This window comes from Cervus canadensis, chromosome 18 (assembly GCF_019320065.1).
Source record: "Cervus canadensis isolate Bull #8, Minnesota chromosome 18, ASM1932006v1, whole genome shotgun sequence".
NCBI classification, from domain to species: domain Eukaryota; kingdom Metazoa; phylum Chordata; class Mammalia; order Artiodactyla; family Cervidae; genus Cervus; species Cervus canadensis.
The window spans coordinates 46247832-46265692 of NC_057403.1; the positions used below are offsets into that span (position 1 = coordinate 46247832).

The window sequence follows — 17861 nt, forward strand, 5'->3', positions numbered from 1 at the left end:
ATCTGCCATATTCACCTGACTTCTTGCCAACCGGCTACCACTTTTTCAATCATCTCGACAACTTTTTGCAGGCAAAATGCTTCCACAACCAGCAGAAGATATAAAATGCTTTTCAAGAATTCCTCAAATCCTGAAGCTCAGATTTTTATGCTACAGGAATAAACAAACTTACTTCTTGTTGGCAAAAATGTGTTGATTGTAAAGGTTCTTACTTTGATTAATAGAGATGTGTTTGAGGCTAGTTATAATGATTTGAAATTCGCAGTCTGAAACCTCAACTACTTTTGTATCAACCTAACAAATCAGAAAGAAAAAGACTCCTATGATATGGTATCACTTATACACAGAATCTGAAATACACACACAAATGAATTTACTTGCAAAACAGAAACAGACCCACAGACATCGAAAACAAAATTATGGTTACCAAAGGGGCAAGGTAGGGAGAAATGGATAAATTAGGAGTTTGGGATTAACATATACATACTACTATATAAAACAGATAAACAACAAGGTCCTACTGTAGAGCACAGGGAACTATATTCATTACCCTGATAATACATAATGAAAAGAATATGAGTGTGCACACACACACAAACATACGTAAAACTGAATCATTCTGCTGTACTCCAGAAACACAACACTGTAAATCAACTATTCAGTAAAAAATAAATAAATAAAAAGCAAAATAAAAAATAAATCACCCTTACATTCTGCTGGCAGGAATACAAACTGTTACATCGACTACCAAAAGCAATTTAGCACTATCTAGAACAATACAAATGCATGCAGCTTTTCACCAAACAAACCTACTTCTGGGAATTTATCCTACAGGTAAGTCAGCACATGTAGAAAATATATATGTATAAGGTTAGTGCAGCATTGTGTATAATAGTAAACATTCAGAAACAATACAAATATCCATTAATAAGAATCAATAAATTAGGGAACCACAATACCAGTGGAAAATATGTACTATAAAGAATGAGAACCTTAGATATACAAAGACATCTAAGATAAAAAGTAAAGAGAATAAAGCACGTGCAGAATAAATATTATCCTTCACGCCTAAAAAGGGAAGGAAGACTATGTATTTATACTCTATAAAGAAACTCTTGAAAGATATACAAGAAACTAATAAAAATAGCTACTGGTGGGTGGCAAGGAGTGGAGTGAGGGGGCAACTAGAGCAGAGGAGATAGAATGGAAACAAGACAACCTACTATACTGTTTCATTATTTTGATTTGAGATATGCAAATGCATTTCTTATTAAAAATTATTTTAGTAACTTGATAGTTACTAAACTCAAGGGTTTTTGCATTGGTCAAAACACCAACGATACAATGCATATTTTATTACCATATGGTCTTTCACCTCAAAAGGAAAAAACCTTAAATACTTATCTCTAGTTAATTATATGCATACTGAAGTATTTAGGATAAAGTGTACTGAGGTCTGTAACTTATTTTGCAATGTATTACAAAAAAAAGATGGAGAAGCATGGATAGAGAGATGGATAAATATGATAAAGCAAGCATTATACAAACATGTTAATGGTAGAAGCTAGGTGGTGGGAATAGGGATCTTCAGTATAAAAATCTTCCAACTTTTCTATGTTTGAAATTGCATAATAAAATGTTAAAAAATATTTTATTAAAATTTTAAAATAAAGAACTCACAAATCAATAAACAGACAAATCAACAGAAAACCGAGGAAAGACAAACCAGGTATTTAATAGAGGACATAAATTTTCCATAAACATATGAAAATTATTCAACTCTACTTGTGATGAGGGAACTATGATTAAAACCACCCTGAGGTACCATTTCTCAAAGGCATCAGATTGGCAAAAATTTTAATGGGTACCAAGTGATGAAGAGGATATGGAAATACTCAAAATCCAAACAACTATTGACATTAGAATGGGTTATTAAATCATGAAGTATTCACACAATGAAATATACTATGAAGCAGTAAGGGTAAACAGCCTACTAATACCATCATTCACTAGAAAGAATCTCAAAATATACTTTAAGTAAATAATGCAATCATTAGAGAATACAATCACTGATTCTATTTATTCTAAGTTTAAAAACAGGCTAAACTAAACAAGCTATTACACACCAATCCAATCCAAGCCACCACCTTCTGTCTCTCATATGGATAATTTCAACAGTCCCCCTCCTAATTTCCCTGTTTCTGCCTTCTAACTTGCAGCCAGGGCTGTCATTTTTAAATAAAAGTTACGTAAGTTGTCCTTCATGCAAAATCCATGTTAGCTCCCCAACTCCCTAGAGTAAAGCCAAGAATCCATATACCAGCCCATTTGGCCCTGCATGGTCCAGCTTCACTACCTCTCCCATCACTGTCCCTCAATCAAGCTACAATGAACCCCTTGCTATTCCTCAAGCTGGCCAAGCCCTCAAATCTCCTTCATGTTAAGAGCTCAAATGTCAACACATTAGACAGGCTCACTGGGACTACTCTGAGTTCAGTTCAGTTCAGTCACTCAGTCGTGTCTGACTCTTTGTGACCCATGGACTGCAACATGCCAGGGCTCTCTGTCCATCACCAACTCCCAGAGTTTACCCAAACTAATGTCCATTGAGTCTAGTCGGTGATGCCATCCAACCATCTCATCCTCTGTCATCCCCTTCTCTTCCTGCCTTCAATCTTTCCCAGCATCAGGGTCTTTTCAAATGAGTCAGCTCTTTACATCAGGTGGCCAAAGTATTGGAGTTTCAGCTTCAACATCAGTCCTTCCAATGAACATCCAGGATTGATCTCCTTTAGGATGAACTGGCTGGATCTCCTTGCTGTCCAAGGCACTCTCAAGAGTCTTCTCCAGCACCACAGTTCAGAAGCATCAATTCTATGGTGCTCAGCTTTCTTTATAGTCCAACTCTCACATCCATATGTGACCACTGGAAAACCCATAGCCTTGACTAGACAGACCTTTGTTGGCAAAGTAATGCCTCTGCTTTTTAATATGCTGTCTAGGTTGGTCATAACTTTCCTTCCAAGGAGTAAGCGTGTTTTAATTTCATGGCTGCAGTCACCATCTGCAGTGATTTTGGAGCCCAGAAAAATAAAGTCAGCCACTATTTCCACTGTTTGCCCATCTATTTGCCATGAAGTGATGGGATCAGATGCCATGGTCTTAGTTTTCTGAATGTTAAGCTTTAAGCCAACTTTTTCACTCTCCTCTTTCACTTTCATCAAGAGGCTCTTTAGTTCTTATTCACTTTCTGCTGTAAGGGTGGTGTCATCTACATATCTGAGGTTATTTACATTTCTCCTGGCAATCTTGATTCCAGCTTGTGCTTCATCCAGCCCAGCATTTCTCATGATGTACTCTGCATATAAGTTAAATGAGCAGGGTGACTATATACAGCCTTGACACACTCCTCTTCCTATTTGGAACCAGTCTGTTCCATGTCCAGTTCTAACTGTTTTCCTGACCTGCATAAAGACTTCTCAAGAGGCAGGCCAGGTGGTCTGGTATTCACATCTCTCTCAGAATTTTCCACAGTTTGCTGTGATCCACACAGTCAAAGGCTTTGGCATAGTCAATAAAGCAGAAATAGAGGTTTTTCTGGAACTCACTTGCTTTTTCAATGATCCAGCAGATGCTGGCAATTTGATCTCTGGTTCCTCTGTCTTTTCTAAAACCAGCTCGAACATCTGGAAGTTCATGGTTCACATGCTGCTGAAGCCTGGCTTGGAGAATTTTGAGCATTACTTTGCTAGCATGTGAGATGAGTGCAATTGTGCGGTAGTTTGAGCATTCTCTGGGATTGCCTTTCTTTGAGATTAGAATGAAAACTGACCTTTTCCAGTCCTGTGGCCACTGCTGAGTTTTCCAAATTTCCTGGCATATTGAGTGCAGCACTCTCATAGCATCATCTTTCAGGATTTGAAATACCTCAACTGGAATTCCATCACCTCCACTAGCTTTGTTCGTAGTGATGCTTTCTAAGGCCCACTTGACTTCACATTCCAGGATGTTTGGCTCTAGGTGAGTGATCACACCATCGTGATTATCTGAGTCATGAAGATCTTTTTTGTACAGTTCTTCTCTGTATTCTTGCCACCTCTTCTTAATATCTTCTGCTTCTGTTAGGTCCATACCATTTCTGTCCTTTATTGAGCCCATCTTTGCATGAAATGTTCCTTTGGTATCTTTAATTTTCCTAAAGAGATCTCTAGTCTTTCCCATTCTATTATTTTCCTCTATTTCTTGCATTGATTGCTGAGGAAGGCTTTCTTATCTCTCCTTGCTTTTCTTTGGTCCAAGGTCAGAAGTAGAGGCTGTGAGGAGATACCCCACGTCCAAGGTAAGGAGCAGCAGCTGCCCTTTGCTGGAGCAGCCGTGAAGAGATACCCCATGTCCAATGGACTACTCTACGTAAAGTAAAAACAAAATACCACCCTTCACACCCCAGCACACCCTTTCCCCTTACCTTGCTCACCATTCTCCACTCAATCAGCATCCAATTGACCACTATGGTTATTTAGTCGATAAGTCGTGTCCGAAACTTTGTGACCCCATGGACTGTAGTCTGCCAGGCTCCTCTGTCCATGGGATTTCCCAGGCAAGAATACTGGAGTGGGTTGCCATTTCCTTCTCCAGGGAATCTTCCTGACCCAGTGATGGAACCCACGTCTCCAGCATCTCCTGCATTTGCAGGTGGATTCTTTACCACTGAGCCACCTGGGAAGCCCCTAATTGACCATATATCTCATTCATTATCTGTCTTCACTCTAGAATAAAAGCTCCATTTCAAAAGAACTTTTATTTGTTTTGTTTCCTACTATACCCTCAACACCAAAAAAAAAAAAAAAACCATAAGTAAGGGTTTAATAATATTTGATGAAGGAACAAACCTTTGGAAAACTGCTTTTTAGACAATAAACATTTATTGTAACATCAAAAGGTATTTCAACTTATAATATCGCAAACTATGTTTTTCCATAAGCAGGCATGAAAAGGTAAATTAAATATTACTAGATAAAATATCAAGCACATGTATGCTTCCCCTTGAATATAAACCATTCATTTCCAAAGGGAAGCAAAGAAATAGCTAAGAACCCAACATGTAAGAAATTAAAACCTGATTTTAAAGAAATCAAGGAAAATAAAGTATGTCAGACTTTTACAAAGCAAAATTGAAACAAAGTTATCATTTGAATCTCATTTCTCCAACTAAATTAATGTATTCTTGCTGCAAGGCTAAAAGCTAACATAGAAAGCATTTCCTAACTCAGCGAAACAAGCATTTATTACTTGCCAAGTCAACAGGGAATTTGGAACGGCAAAGAATACAGGCTAGAAGGAATCTCAAGAATCATCTAGTATTAATTAACCCTTTCATTTTTACAAAAAAAGAAACTGAGGACCTGAAATGACCTGTGGGGTACTAAAAAGTGTCCTATGTCAAAATCAGCAATAACACTGGTAGCCAAAAAAACCAAACCATTTTGTTCAGTTGTGATTCTTGATATAGTGATAGTCAGCTTTTAAAGACTCAGAGACAAAATACATCTCCATAGAAACAATATTCCCAAGTATACATGTGAGGCTGACAGGTATGTTCTTCTATACAGGTTTTCATATCCCAAGTCAACACACAGGACTTGGGATAAGGAGGTACTACTGAAAAGGGCAGAGCTTTCTAATCAGACAAGCCTGGATTTGAATTCTGGCTCTACCAAAATCCAGTAGGATCTTAGTTGATCCTAGTGAATCGTATCCCTGTCTAAGCCCCAGTTTTTTTTTCATCAGCAAAATGGGGATAATTAAGACCTACCTTATAACTTTGTCAAGAATGTAGAAGTCATCTAATTAAGAAATTCATAATTTGTGGCTATTAAGTGCAGGCTTTCTGACAATTCATAGTTGCATAATATTCAATGAGAATCGCCAACTTGGATTGTCTCTGTATGTTTCATGATTAACTTAATGCCAGCAGACTAGCTTCTAACTGGAATTCTACTAAGAGTGGGGAGAAGGTGATGCTGATGCTACTAACTATAAGAATTTATCAATTAGTTGACAGCAGCCATTAGGTGCTACTTGTTTGAGGTAAAATAAAGGTTGCTTAAGATTATTTCTAAGATGCAAAAGTTGAGTGACCTGTTTCTGATTATAGAGTCACAAAGTCATATCAATTATACCACCTTGAAACAGGAAGAGATCTCATGAGGTATCCAGCAAGAATTCTCTCCACAATATATTAGATTACATTAAAATGACCAACTTCTACTAAAAGGCTTCTAGTTGAAACCAGGCTCTCACTCAAACAGGTAGCAGTTTTTTATATTTTCTGACTCTTGCAATTATCAGAAAGGGTTAAAATAGACAAGTAATGAAAAAGTGAATGATAACAAATAAAAGGTACCCCACACTCACATACTTTTAGAAACGAAAATCTTTAAGTATTTTTATTTGGGGGTAAGGAAAGATATCCTATGTAATAACAATTCCATAATATAAAAGTCAAGTTCCAAAAATGCATCTTGAAGCTTATATTTCTATCCTCAGAACTAAATATGTCTTAGAAGCTCTGCCTTAACAATATATATAACACAAAGAAAACATACCTGGGATGATGTCATTGATATGCAAGAGAAGTGTACTTTCAACACTTGCAAAACTACAAAGCTGCACTCCATCAAATCTTCCATCCCAGTTGCCAATAGGATTATCCTAGAAATTAACAGAATAAACTTTAAAATTCTCCTCAATAAAACATAAATATGAAAGCATATTTTTCACAAGAGGATCCTCTAAAAAATGAGATCCAAGAATAATCAAGCCATAGAAACCCACCTGGTGAGCAAGGGATCAAAAGTGTTCATCATACTTGACTGGACAATAAATAGTCGATATAACATATATCTGCACTGGTAGATGCAGTAATCATACACTGTTTCAAACAGAAAGCTGCCCCTAATTAACCCTAGCTTGCTCTAATCATTCCTTCACATTCCCTGAGCACTTACGTAAATGATCAATTTGAATTCCTATATAGATAGGAATTCTTTTCTATAGACAGAAAGTCTAATTTTTCAGTTTTTCTTTTGTCATTTTATAGGTATGCAAGAATTCTCTCCAAACTGGAGATCTTTATATTAATTACTTTATATTCCAGTGTAGCACCAACTTGTCCAGTGCTGTTCATGGAGTTAGATTAAGAAGACAATACAGTCAGACAACTGCCCTGAGCACCAATGTGGACAGCATTCTAAATGGCATTAGAAATAGGAGATGAACACTATTGCATTAGCCAGAACTTTCCTTTCAAGGACTGCACTAGAGGGGTCTGGAACGAATGCTTGCACAAGCCAACTGGAAGACAGACAGAGACGGGGGAGAAGTTGGTGGTGCAACGGCTTGGCAGACACCCCAAGTAAACAAGATGCTTCCTAGACTGCGATATAAGGAGAGGAAGGCCTAAATGGCTTTTGCCAAGTTTGAGGCCTAAATGACCTAAAGCAAAAGGAAACGAACTCCAGTGAACAAGTTCTGAATATTTAAAGAATAATGGTTTAAAATGTGTTTTATTTCTAGCTATCCCGAGGGACCTACGGTATTTAACTCTGGCTCTAACTTTTCACATGGTAAATGTTCAGTAAGTGTTTGTCTAAATGACAGAGTGAGGTTTGCCTAACTAATAGGTATCAAATAGAATTTCCTAGGATTTCCAAGCAAAGTGTAAGAGAAACTTACACTAGAGCATTCATATCCTACCCAAAGTATAACTGAATAGACAAAAATAATCACTGAAAGCACCATGAGTACAAGAGTCTATTACAACCTCTCCCAATTCTTGCTGGTGTTTAATAATGCCGTATGAATTTTCTTCATTATACCTAACAAATTCTTGTCCATATTTTCAATCTATGATAAAAAATGTTCTCAAGCCTTTTTCTTCTCCTCTTAATCCCACAGGTACTGTCCAATCTGCCATATTGAGATGTATTCATTATTAACACTTATGACTGTAAGGTAACACTGAGTGACACAAACGAAAAGACAAATACTGTATGATTCCACTTATGTGAGGCACAGGGAATAAGCAAATACACAAAGACAGAAAGAATTCTGGTTGTCAGAAGAACACAGGCTGAAAGGAATGAGTAATAGGGTGTTATTGTTTAATAGGTACAGAGTTTCATTTGGGGTTGAAGAAAATGTTCTGGAGATGAATAGCAGTGATGGGTGCACAATAATGTGAATGTACTTAATGTCACTTTAAAATGGATAAATTGGTAAATTTTATGTTACATAAGTTTTACCACAATAAAAAAAAAAAAAGCCTTTTTGAGTGAAATACACCCTATGAAGGCACTGAATTGTTTTTTCCTCTAAAGCAATGTGCTGTTCCTCTATTCAGGCATTTTCCATTAGTGATTTTTACACATAAATCATTAAAATCAGATCAGTCAATAAAATTCAGCAAAATATTACAAAAAGAGAAACACAGATTACCAAAAAAAAAAAGCCTTTTCAAAATAAAGAAAACTAAGACATAATGCAATATATTCTGGTGGGGGTTTTTTCTGTTTATTACACAGCAAATTTAAAGACTGAAAACATTATTTCCATTTATTCAGACTGGAAAAATGAGTAACTATAATTCTACAACTAGACTCCTGTCCCATATCAACATTCCTTTACTAAAGATGAGTTAGAACATGCTCTTTAAATTACTACAAATTAGTCCATTTTAAGTATTCAAAGTGTTCACTCTGTACCTAAATTGGTTATAAAACTAACAGATACATACAACAAAGACAATAAAATTCAAAATTTCTTACCATGTCCACACCAACAAAATATCCTAAGCTTTCTTTGCCTGGCAAAACATCACAGAATATAACCGTTCCAGATTCTATAGTTTCTCCAAGCTTCAAAGAAACTCTGGAGTTTATTTCCAAGGGGGGAAGTTCGACTTGCATTGTATCCACTGGACCTGCATAATCACTTTCCAATCCAGTGTCATCATCTTCTATGAGTTCTAGCTTGTCCAACGCAACAAATACTCCACAATCTTCATCACACTGAAAAAGCTGCTTCCCTTGATATACCCCATCAGTGAAACCTTGGCCACGACCTTCTTCCTAGTTTTTTAATGAGAGAAAAAAGAAAATCAGTGACTGATAGAGAAAGATGATCCCTAAGAAAAAAGATGTACTCTGCAGACTTCAGAGAAATCACTGAACAAATTCTAAGTGACACATATAAGAAATATAATTATTAGCAGTTGCCATTGAATATAGAGTGTTCAAAAAATAAGGAAAAAACTGTATCCGATGCTGAAATAAAATTACATGATAATTTTAAATCATAACTCTACTGTGAGAGAGCTTGGGCTGGATTTCACATTGTGGTTTTAACCAAAATTTTGTCATAAAAAGAAAAACTTACTTTAACAGTAATGTTATCTCCATTTATTGAGCACGTACTATGTGCCAGTCACCATGTTAAATCCTGAATCAATATATCACAAAAACACTGCAAGTTGTGTATTAATATCACTATTTCACAGATGAGGATGCAGATTTAGAAAGCAGTTTGGTTAAATAACCCGGTAACTCAGCTAGTAAATGGCATAGCTGGGATTCAATACTCCAATTGTTTTACTATTGCTGCTTAAAAAACTTAAAAAGCAAAGGAAGCATTAAATTGTATTTGCAAGAATGTCAAAATGTAACTAACATTTAAATTCTTAAGAATATTAATTTTGGAAACATTATCACAGAGTTCTTGGTTTTCTTTTCAGTGGAAACAACATGATTTTCACATATATTATCAGGGACAGCTATAAGCCAGTTCAAATTGCTGCAACTTATATATCCAAATTCTGTTACTTAAGAGTATACTTTAAGCTAAGAAACCTACAGATGATAATGTCACAGGATAATTAACAATTTTAAGTAATTTGTTTACAATTGCTGAGTTCATTTTTAACATTCAATGTAAGATCTCTAAGATATGAAAGTCTTCAATAAATACATGATCTATTTGTACATTTCTTCCTATACTTAGTTTTTCAAAGTTTTCAAAGCATTAACTTTCTATCATCTCAATCTACCATTAGAAAGTAAATCCCTAGGATTACAAACATTTAAAAATACAGAATTCTGGGAAAACTTATTTTGTATTCAAAAAAGGAAAAAGAAAAATGCACGTGCACACAGACACAGACACACACACACATAAATACACAGCCCACTAAAATGACTTATCAAACTTACCAGTAATTCTACTCCAAAGAATATTCCCGACACTGTCCTCTCTGCTAATAAAGGTCCTCTGAAGCGCACAACTCCAGGAAATTTTTCTTCCCCAGATCTCAGCTGGACTTTCACAGGGCAGCCCACATCTATTTGGAGGCCTTTACTTAGTCTGTTTCTGTTTTTAAACAAGCTGAACCTCTCTTCACAATTGGTAATTGCCAAAAGTAACTCTGTGAATTTCTCATTTATTTCTACAACATCCTTTTCATCAACAAACAGAACTGCATGTGGTTGCTCTAGAATTTTTAATCCAATCTGATTTTTCTTGCCTTTGGCAGAAGGAATCCTCGAAAGCCCCACAGAACGGTCTTGGATATACTGTCCTATACTTCCCTTTGGTACTTTAAGGAGTTTTTGTGTTTGTTTGTCTGTAACACTGCATTCTTGAAGAAGCAAATAAAAAATCCGCTCTTCCCAGTAGGGTGAAGTAACTTTTTCTTGGCTCCATAAGCCTGAACTCATTGTGATATTAACTCCAAAATATTAACTCAAAAAAAAGGGAATTACTAAGTGTGTAGTAAAACCACAAAAGATAAATTCATTGGCAGTCCCAAAACATGTTTTTAGCAATTTGGTGTCCATGCTGTAAAAAGACAGCAAATCAAAATGCCTGGAGGACAAGCAAAGAGAAACTTTACACTTCACTCTACATGAGCTAAAATTAAAGTCAAAGACTTTTTAAATTCTTCATTCAGCTAGTAAAAACACACACATACACATAATGATATATTTTCAAAAATACCTTAAGAGGTTAAAAGACATACATTATTACTTGTATCTACTGTAATCTTGCATATTTAATAAAGGAGATTCAATTGTAAATTATCTCCAAAGACAAAACAATAATGTTTGTTTCCAAGGCACTGAAATTTATGAACTCAGATTCTAGTAAAATATAATCTAATTACATATTCTGACATTTTTAAACTTTAAAAAGTAAAATTAATAGACTCTGCCTAACTTAAATGAATAAGCTGCTGTATTTGGGCAAAACACACAAATCAAAAAGGCTATTATTTCTATACAAGTAGTTTAAGTAAAAAGTTACCCATCACAATTATTATGTTGAACATTTTTATCAATAAAAATACCATCAAATCACATTCTGAAACTTCAACCACAATTCATTTATCTGTGTGCCTTATTTTGATAATGGAACATTTTATCTAACTCAGCTTCATTTTCTCAATCTTACACATTTTGTCCTTAATAGGCAAATGTTAATCATATTAATCATAGCTATCATTTAATCTCTCTCAATCATAAACATCAGATATTATAAATCTGCTTATATTAACAATGTCTTAAAAATCAATTTTGTAGCCATCAAAACTTGGACTACTACATAAGGAAGAAATATAACTGCAGTATAGTATCAAGCATAAAATGTTTTTATACCACAAGTTTAACTATGCAGACTAGGAAGAAAAGATTGTTTCTTTTTCACTTTCAAATTTTCATTTGAAATTTTTACAAGGATACTCATCTTTCACAATTAAAATAGCCTTCTCAACCTTACTTGAATCACAGGCTTAAAACTATACAATTTCATCAATTCAAGTAAAGACTTTAATTCATTATGTTAATTCATTATCTTACTGAAAACAATGGTTCTTAGGTATTCTCTGTCACATGCATGTGGCTATTTGGTTTCTAAATACAGTATTTATTCCATCCTCCTATGAGCAGGTGATATCCATTTCCATTATTCGGGATAACAGCAGCAGGTGACAGCAATATCATATTCATCTATTTTATTCTTGGAGTTAAAAAATAAATATTCCTAAAACTAAAGAACCAAATTTTAAGTTTAGCCATTTAACTTAATGATTAAATACATAACCTGGCAAATCTACACAAAGAATAATATTTCTTTTATAACACATCGGTAGTTAAGGAGGTTTTTCTATGATATAAAGTTTTCATTAATAAAAAGACCCTCTACAAGCTAGAATGAGGCATGAAGACTGCCCAAGACAAGGTAAAGGGCTTTGCTGTTCTTCAAATCAACATCACTGAAATATACGAACAACATTTAGTGAGGGCACGTAGCATAAAGTGGTTTTCTCTTTTTCTATAATGTGTTTGTCTTAATTCCACTTGAGGGCACTACTTCAGCAGAAACAGGATCAATTTACATTTGCCACTTATATAAGACACCTGTGGAAACCCTTATCTTGTCACCATATAAACAAAACTCCTGCGGTGAGCTACCCAAACAGTGACCCAAACATTAATTTGGCTCTATTCCTTAAAAGTTCCCAAATGCAGTATTTGTTATTGCAGGCTAAAATTCTTTTTAAATGTCAGGATTTTTCAACAAAGAAACAGTCTCAATTTTATCTTGAGCACTGAGTTATCGACATAAATGTAAATCATTGTATGTGGCTGTCACTATGAAAAGATGTTTGTCTCTTTGCTAAGAGGTTTTATATTATGCTTTTTCTGAGTTCTTGTATCTGCCTATTCTCTAGATTTACACTCTACCGTTTTCCCTTGCCATCAGCCATTTTCTGTGGTTTCCTGCAACATGCACTTGACTTCTTTTACAGCTTTCCAGCTTACTATTTCTAATCAGTTCTGAGAAGCCAGGTAATGAAATATGGTTGTGTGTTTAAAAAGATAAAACAATAACAAAAAGAGGAATACATAAATTCTGAACAGGTCTTTAGGAGTAAAGCATATAGGCTTTATTTCACAGACATTATTTCTGTTGCTCCAGGTAGGATGAGATGGTTCAAAAGCAACTCCTAAAAAAAGTGAAGTTGCACTGTCCTTTTTCAAATGTATTTAAATATTTTTAGTCAAAATTATTTTTAAAGTATGGCAATTCTGTTTTGAAAAGAATTTTTTTTAGTTCCAACAAATTATGCCTTCAAATATTAAAATTAAAAAATTCTTTGAATCTTCATAATTAGTATATGCCAACAATTCCTGCTGGATTGATTCTCCAGCTTAACAATCCATGTCAGAATTTAAAATAAAAACTACCAGTGCTAATGGAATATTCCAAGACAAAACTAAATTACTATATGGAAGGCATTAGGACACCCTATTTCAAATCAATTTGATTACAAAAGGTTTTTTGCAAATCATTTCAGAGACAGTACACAGTTAAACCAACTACTTTGGTTTATAAGAAGGTTGTGGGCAATTTAACAACAGTTATTATGAACCATATTTTAAAGTGAACTACACAAGAAGCAGTAAATTTTTTCTGACTTGCATTAGCACAAGTAAGAGTGAACAAACTCATTAATAGTAGTTGTCATGTTAGACAACCAGACCAGCCAAAGTGAAAGTTATAAAATATTTTAAAAGCATTATCCAAAAATAAAAAGGATGTGGTTTTTCCTCTTTTAAAGAATACATGAAGAAAGAATAGGTTTGGAACTATCATATTAAAAACTGATTCTCCTGATTGTAACTGACAAAGTTAAACAGGAAATTTTATGGTTCTACTAGAGGTATATAAGACAAATTTAATGATCATTAATATCTCAGTAAACTGGCATTACTGGAGAAGGAAATGGCAACCCACTCCAGTACTCTTTCCTGGGAAATCCCATGGACAGAGAAGTCTGGCAGACTGCAGTCTATGGGATATCACAGAGTCAGACACAACTGAGCACAAGCATGATACTGGCCTCAGAGCAGAATATGCTCACAGAGACTGTTCTCCCACTGTAGAAATGAATATGAGGCCAACATTCTTCTTTCACTGGGACAAGCACAACACTTAGGTCTTAAGAACCCCAAGCAGTAAAAACTGACTCAAGACCATACAAGATTTAAATCACATTGTCAGTGAGTTCTTTATCAATCAAGGTTTGTTAGCTTAGTATTTTTATGCACTCAGCACAGCATTCGAAACTGAAAAATACAGAAGATTTAAGATATGACGGCTGCCCTCATTTTTGTTCTCTTTTTACTTTTCAGGCCTAACTGTTTAAAAATTAACTCTAACAATATACTGTACTTCACTTTGAAACAATTCATCTTAATACCATTGTACTTATTTCAGGCTGGAAAACTAAGTAATACTATAAATGCTGAATGAACAGTCTCAAAGAGTTGTAATACAGTAACATTTTTAACCCTGAAGCTATACTGAATAGGACTTTCTTTTGACATTTCAGATGAGGTTCAGGTCACACAGATATGAAAATATATATGGTTACCTAAGCTTGTTGATGGGCCTGGACCCTGAGTAGAGAATTTAACTGTATTACAATAAAGTCATTAAACCAAGATGATGGTGGAAAGGCACAAATATCAGTTTCCTATCAAATGCAATGAAAAGATGATGATCAAGAAATAAGTTTTATATGAAAATATTAAAGGTCCAAATTTTTAGTTCTAAAAGATAATATACAGCACAGATGAACAACATTAACTACATAAAACTGACAACAGCTAATTTATCTAGAAGAAACAATGTCATTTTGAGTCTCAAGTTATCAGGTTACTGTTCAAAGAATTCCACTAAAGAAAACAAAAACATACAATTCAGTAACGTTCTGCATCTCCTGAGATACCTGGACTTGTTTTAAAAATCACAAGGGGCTATATAAATCAGAATAAAAATTACAATATCAAAAGCTGCCCATAATTACAAATGACAAAGAAGTATGGAGGTTAGTGTGAATACCCACCAAAAAAGAAGATATACAGAACTTTTTCCAAATTCTTCTAGATAACTAGAATAATTATCATTTTAAAAGAGAATATTTCTCACTGAAAGAACAAGTATGTACATTCCTAAAAAGCAGATTCCAGAATAGCGACCAGGCCAGAAAAGAGTCCATTTTCCTCATAGTTTTACTTGTGACCCAAGAACACACGTATTCAGTCCCTAAAACAAGTGGGATTTATGAGGTTTAAAACCAAGTCCGGCTTCCACATCTACATATTCATGTCAAAAGAACCAGGAACACTCTGGTCTCACCAGAGTTAAACCTGGCCACTACACTTCCAAACTGTGAATTCCCTAAGTCCTTCATCTTTCTATTTCCACTGCCCAAACAAGGGCCTGACAGTATGTTAGACATTCAGTACAGGAGAAAGGAATGAATGATTTGGTTAACTCTAGTAATAATAATGAAAGCCAAATTTCCATTTCCTCATCCTAATCATTTAAATGATTAAAAGCTTCTTTTAAAAGAAGACTCAGAAGTTGAGTATTTAATGGTTTTTACCTAATCTCCTAGATAAAAATTCTAATTCTCTGACTCAATGAAGGAATGGTCAGTCTTTATGCCACTTCATTATTATGCACTTAAGTAGAAATAAATAAGGTAAATTTCACAAATAGGAGAACTTGTTTTGAGGTTCATTTGAAACTGGGTTCCTAGATCCTCACACCATGTCTGATGTCTACATATGGTTGTACAATTCTGTAAAACCAAAGAAAATAGCCTGACAAATTTAAGATCACCTAGTGAGAACAAGGAACAAAATACTGAAAGTTTGATGAATAGGATAATTACTCCTGTCTTCTTATGTAAAGACTTCCTTAAACAAAATCACAGTTCAAGCGGTCCAGATCACAAGAAATCATTCCTGTAGCATGTCTGTTGTTTTATATAACAAGTGCCCTGCTCTTACTAGCTCTTCACAAAAGTTACCAACAAAGAAAGGCTTCTTCCAAAGAGTACTGTAAAATTTTGTAGCAGAACATTAGAGAATGTTCTGGGTATTATAAACACTCACAGTATATGAATTTCCACAAGAATTTCCAGCAAATCATTTTCACCTAATATTGTGCTAGTTCAAATCCACCCACTACCCAGGAGGGAACTGGCAAGCTAAATTCTTAAACCATTCAGTCTCCTCGGGGCGTGAGGGGGTGTGCAGAAAACCAACGCTTGAATGAACACCCTCTCTCAAGGCCTGGATTTTTCTCCAGGAGCCAATGACTGCAAAAGGAACAATCTTATTAAGATCCCTATTAGCTCTAAATCAAAAGCAAGGCAGGGAATGCTCCTTAGTTAAGCTAACCATATAACTTTCCAGGGAGCATGGGGAGAGGATGGGGGCAGGCGGGATGGGGGCTGAGAGACTGAAAGGCTTGGTGGCTGGAAGACGACAATCATCCTAAAACATGCAAATGCCACGGGGCGGAATAGAAAAGATGCCAAGTACATGAATAACTGGGCAGCTGACCCGGCTGAGAACCAAACCCAGGAACACCATCTTCCATCAGGACTTCACGATTTCCCCAGAGATCTTTAATATGACAATAAGGGGGTGGGGGCGGTTGGTGAGGAGGAGAAAAAGAATGAATACCTTGCTTCAACAGAGCGCACCTTTCAACTAAAGAACTCCAGGTTGTTGTGTAAAAGCATCCTCACCCTGGAAAGGGGGAAACTGAAAGAAAAAGCATAACACGCCATTAACGAGGGCAGAACCCCGACTGCTCTTCCTGGACTGGAGCCACAAACACTCCAAAACCGATCGACTGATACACCCCCAAGACACCGATGGTAAAATTACAACCCTGCGCTCTCGATGCCAACCCGGGCCGTCGGATGCCTCAGTTTCCCGATCTGTAAATGGGGGGCTCAAAAGGGTAGACAGATTCCTGCGCTGCTCCCATACCACGTCCTCTCTTCTCGAGAGGTCCCGGCGACGGTGACCATGCTCCCACGACTCAGGAGCCCTTTCAGGAAGGCCTGGGGAGGTGGGGAAGCCCCGGGGGTGGGGAAGCCCAGGCTGACGTCAGCTGGCTCAGCACCCCGCGGGCCTGGCCGGCTAAGGGCCGGGACAGGTAACGGGTCGGCGACCAGGGCCCGACGCCCGCGGCGGCAGCTCGAGGCGCCCAGAGGCCGGCGAGGGACGCCCGAGGGGCCGGGTCACCCGTCGCTCGCCCGCTCGACCACTCGCTCACTCACTCACCTCGCGGGGCGGGGCGTCGCCCCTTCCCCAGTCTCTCTAGCCCGCTTCCCCGGCTGGCCCTGCCGTCCCACACCCACCGCCCTAGTATTTACCTCAGACGCGAGAGCCCCCGCGCAGCCAAACCTGCTACCTGGGCCCGCCCCCACTTGCCCCGCCTCTGAACCGCCCAGGGACGGAGGGAGGGAGCGGGGGCGGGGGGGGCAACAGCCGCTCCAACCAATCGCGGCCCGAACTGCATTCCTGCGCAAGCCCTGATTGGGCCGCCCTATGATAGACCTTCCTCCAATGGCTGCAGGCCCGGAGCGGACTGAAGGGACTTTCCGCTCCGTCAAGCTCGGTCGAGCCAAAGGGAAAGTGGAAGGGCGGGGAAGAGAAGCGGGGAGATGGGGGCGGAGACCTCTGGCTGATTGGACGAAAGACTGCTGAGGCCGCAGCACCATTGGCTGATACTGGAGCCGGGGCGGGGCGCTGGGCACCTCCCGGCTCCACCTCCCAGGTCTGGGTCTTGGCTTTGGCTTAGCTGTCAAAACTCCTATAGGTTGAGAGTTTGTAGCTGGAGTGGGAAGCAGCACAGAAGCGAGCTAGGAATAGGATTTCAGGATTCCATGAAAAAGCAAAGCTTTAGAATGAGACCTAAGTTTGAATCCTTTGCACTTT

At 37.2% G+C, this 17861-nt stretch overlaps 1 protein-coding gene across 11 annotated transcripts in view; it reads right to left on the reverse strand.

Moving 5' to 3' along the window:
* The window catches only part of CYLD (CYLD lysine 63 deubiquitinase), a 71485-nt gene extending 54118 nt beyond the window's left edge, over window positions 1-17367 (reverse strand). For 2 of the 11 annotated variants that reach the window (XM_043435415.1, XM_043435409.1), the window contains exons 1-5: window positions 17297-17367; window positions 16596-16676; window positions 10266-10917; window positions 8826-9128; window positions 6606-6711 (exon numbers count right to left, since the gene is read on the reverse strand). In XM_043435415.1, coding sequence (XP_043291350.1) covers window positions 6606-6711; window positions 8826-9128; window positions 10266-10769 — 913 coding nt within the window. In that variant the 5' untranslated portion in view covers window positions 10770-10917; window positions 16596-16676; window positions 17297-17367. The other 9 variants (XM_043435411.1, XM_043435412.1, XM_043435414.1 and 6 more) reach the window with 9 other exon arrangements.
* Between the last annotated feature and the right edge of the window lie 494 nt (window positions 17368-17861).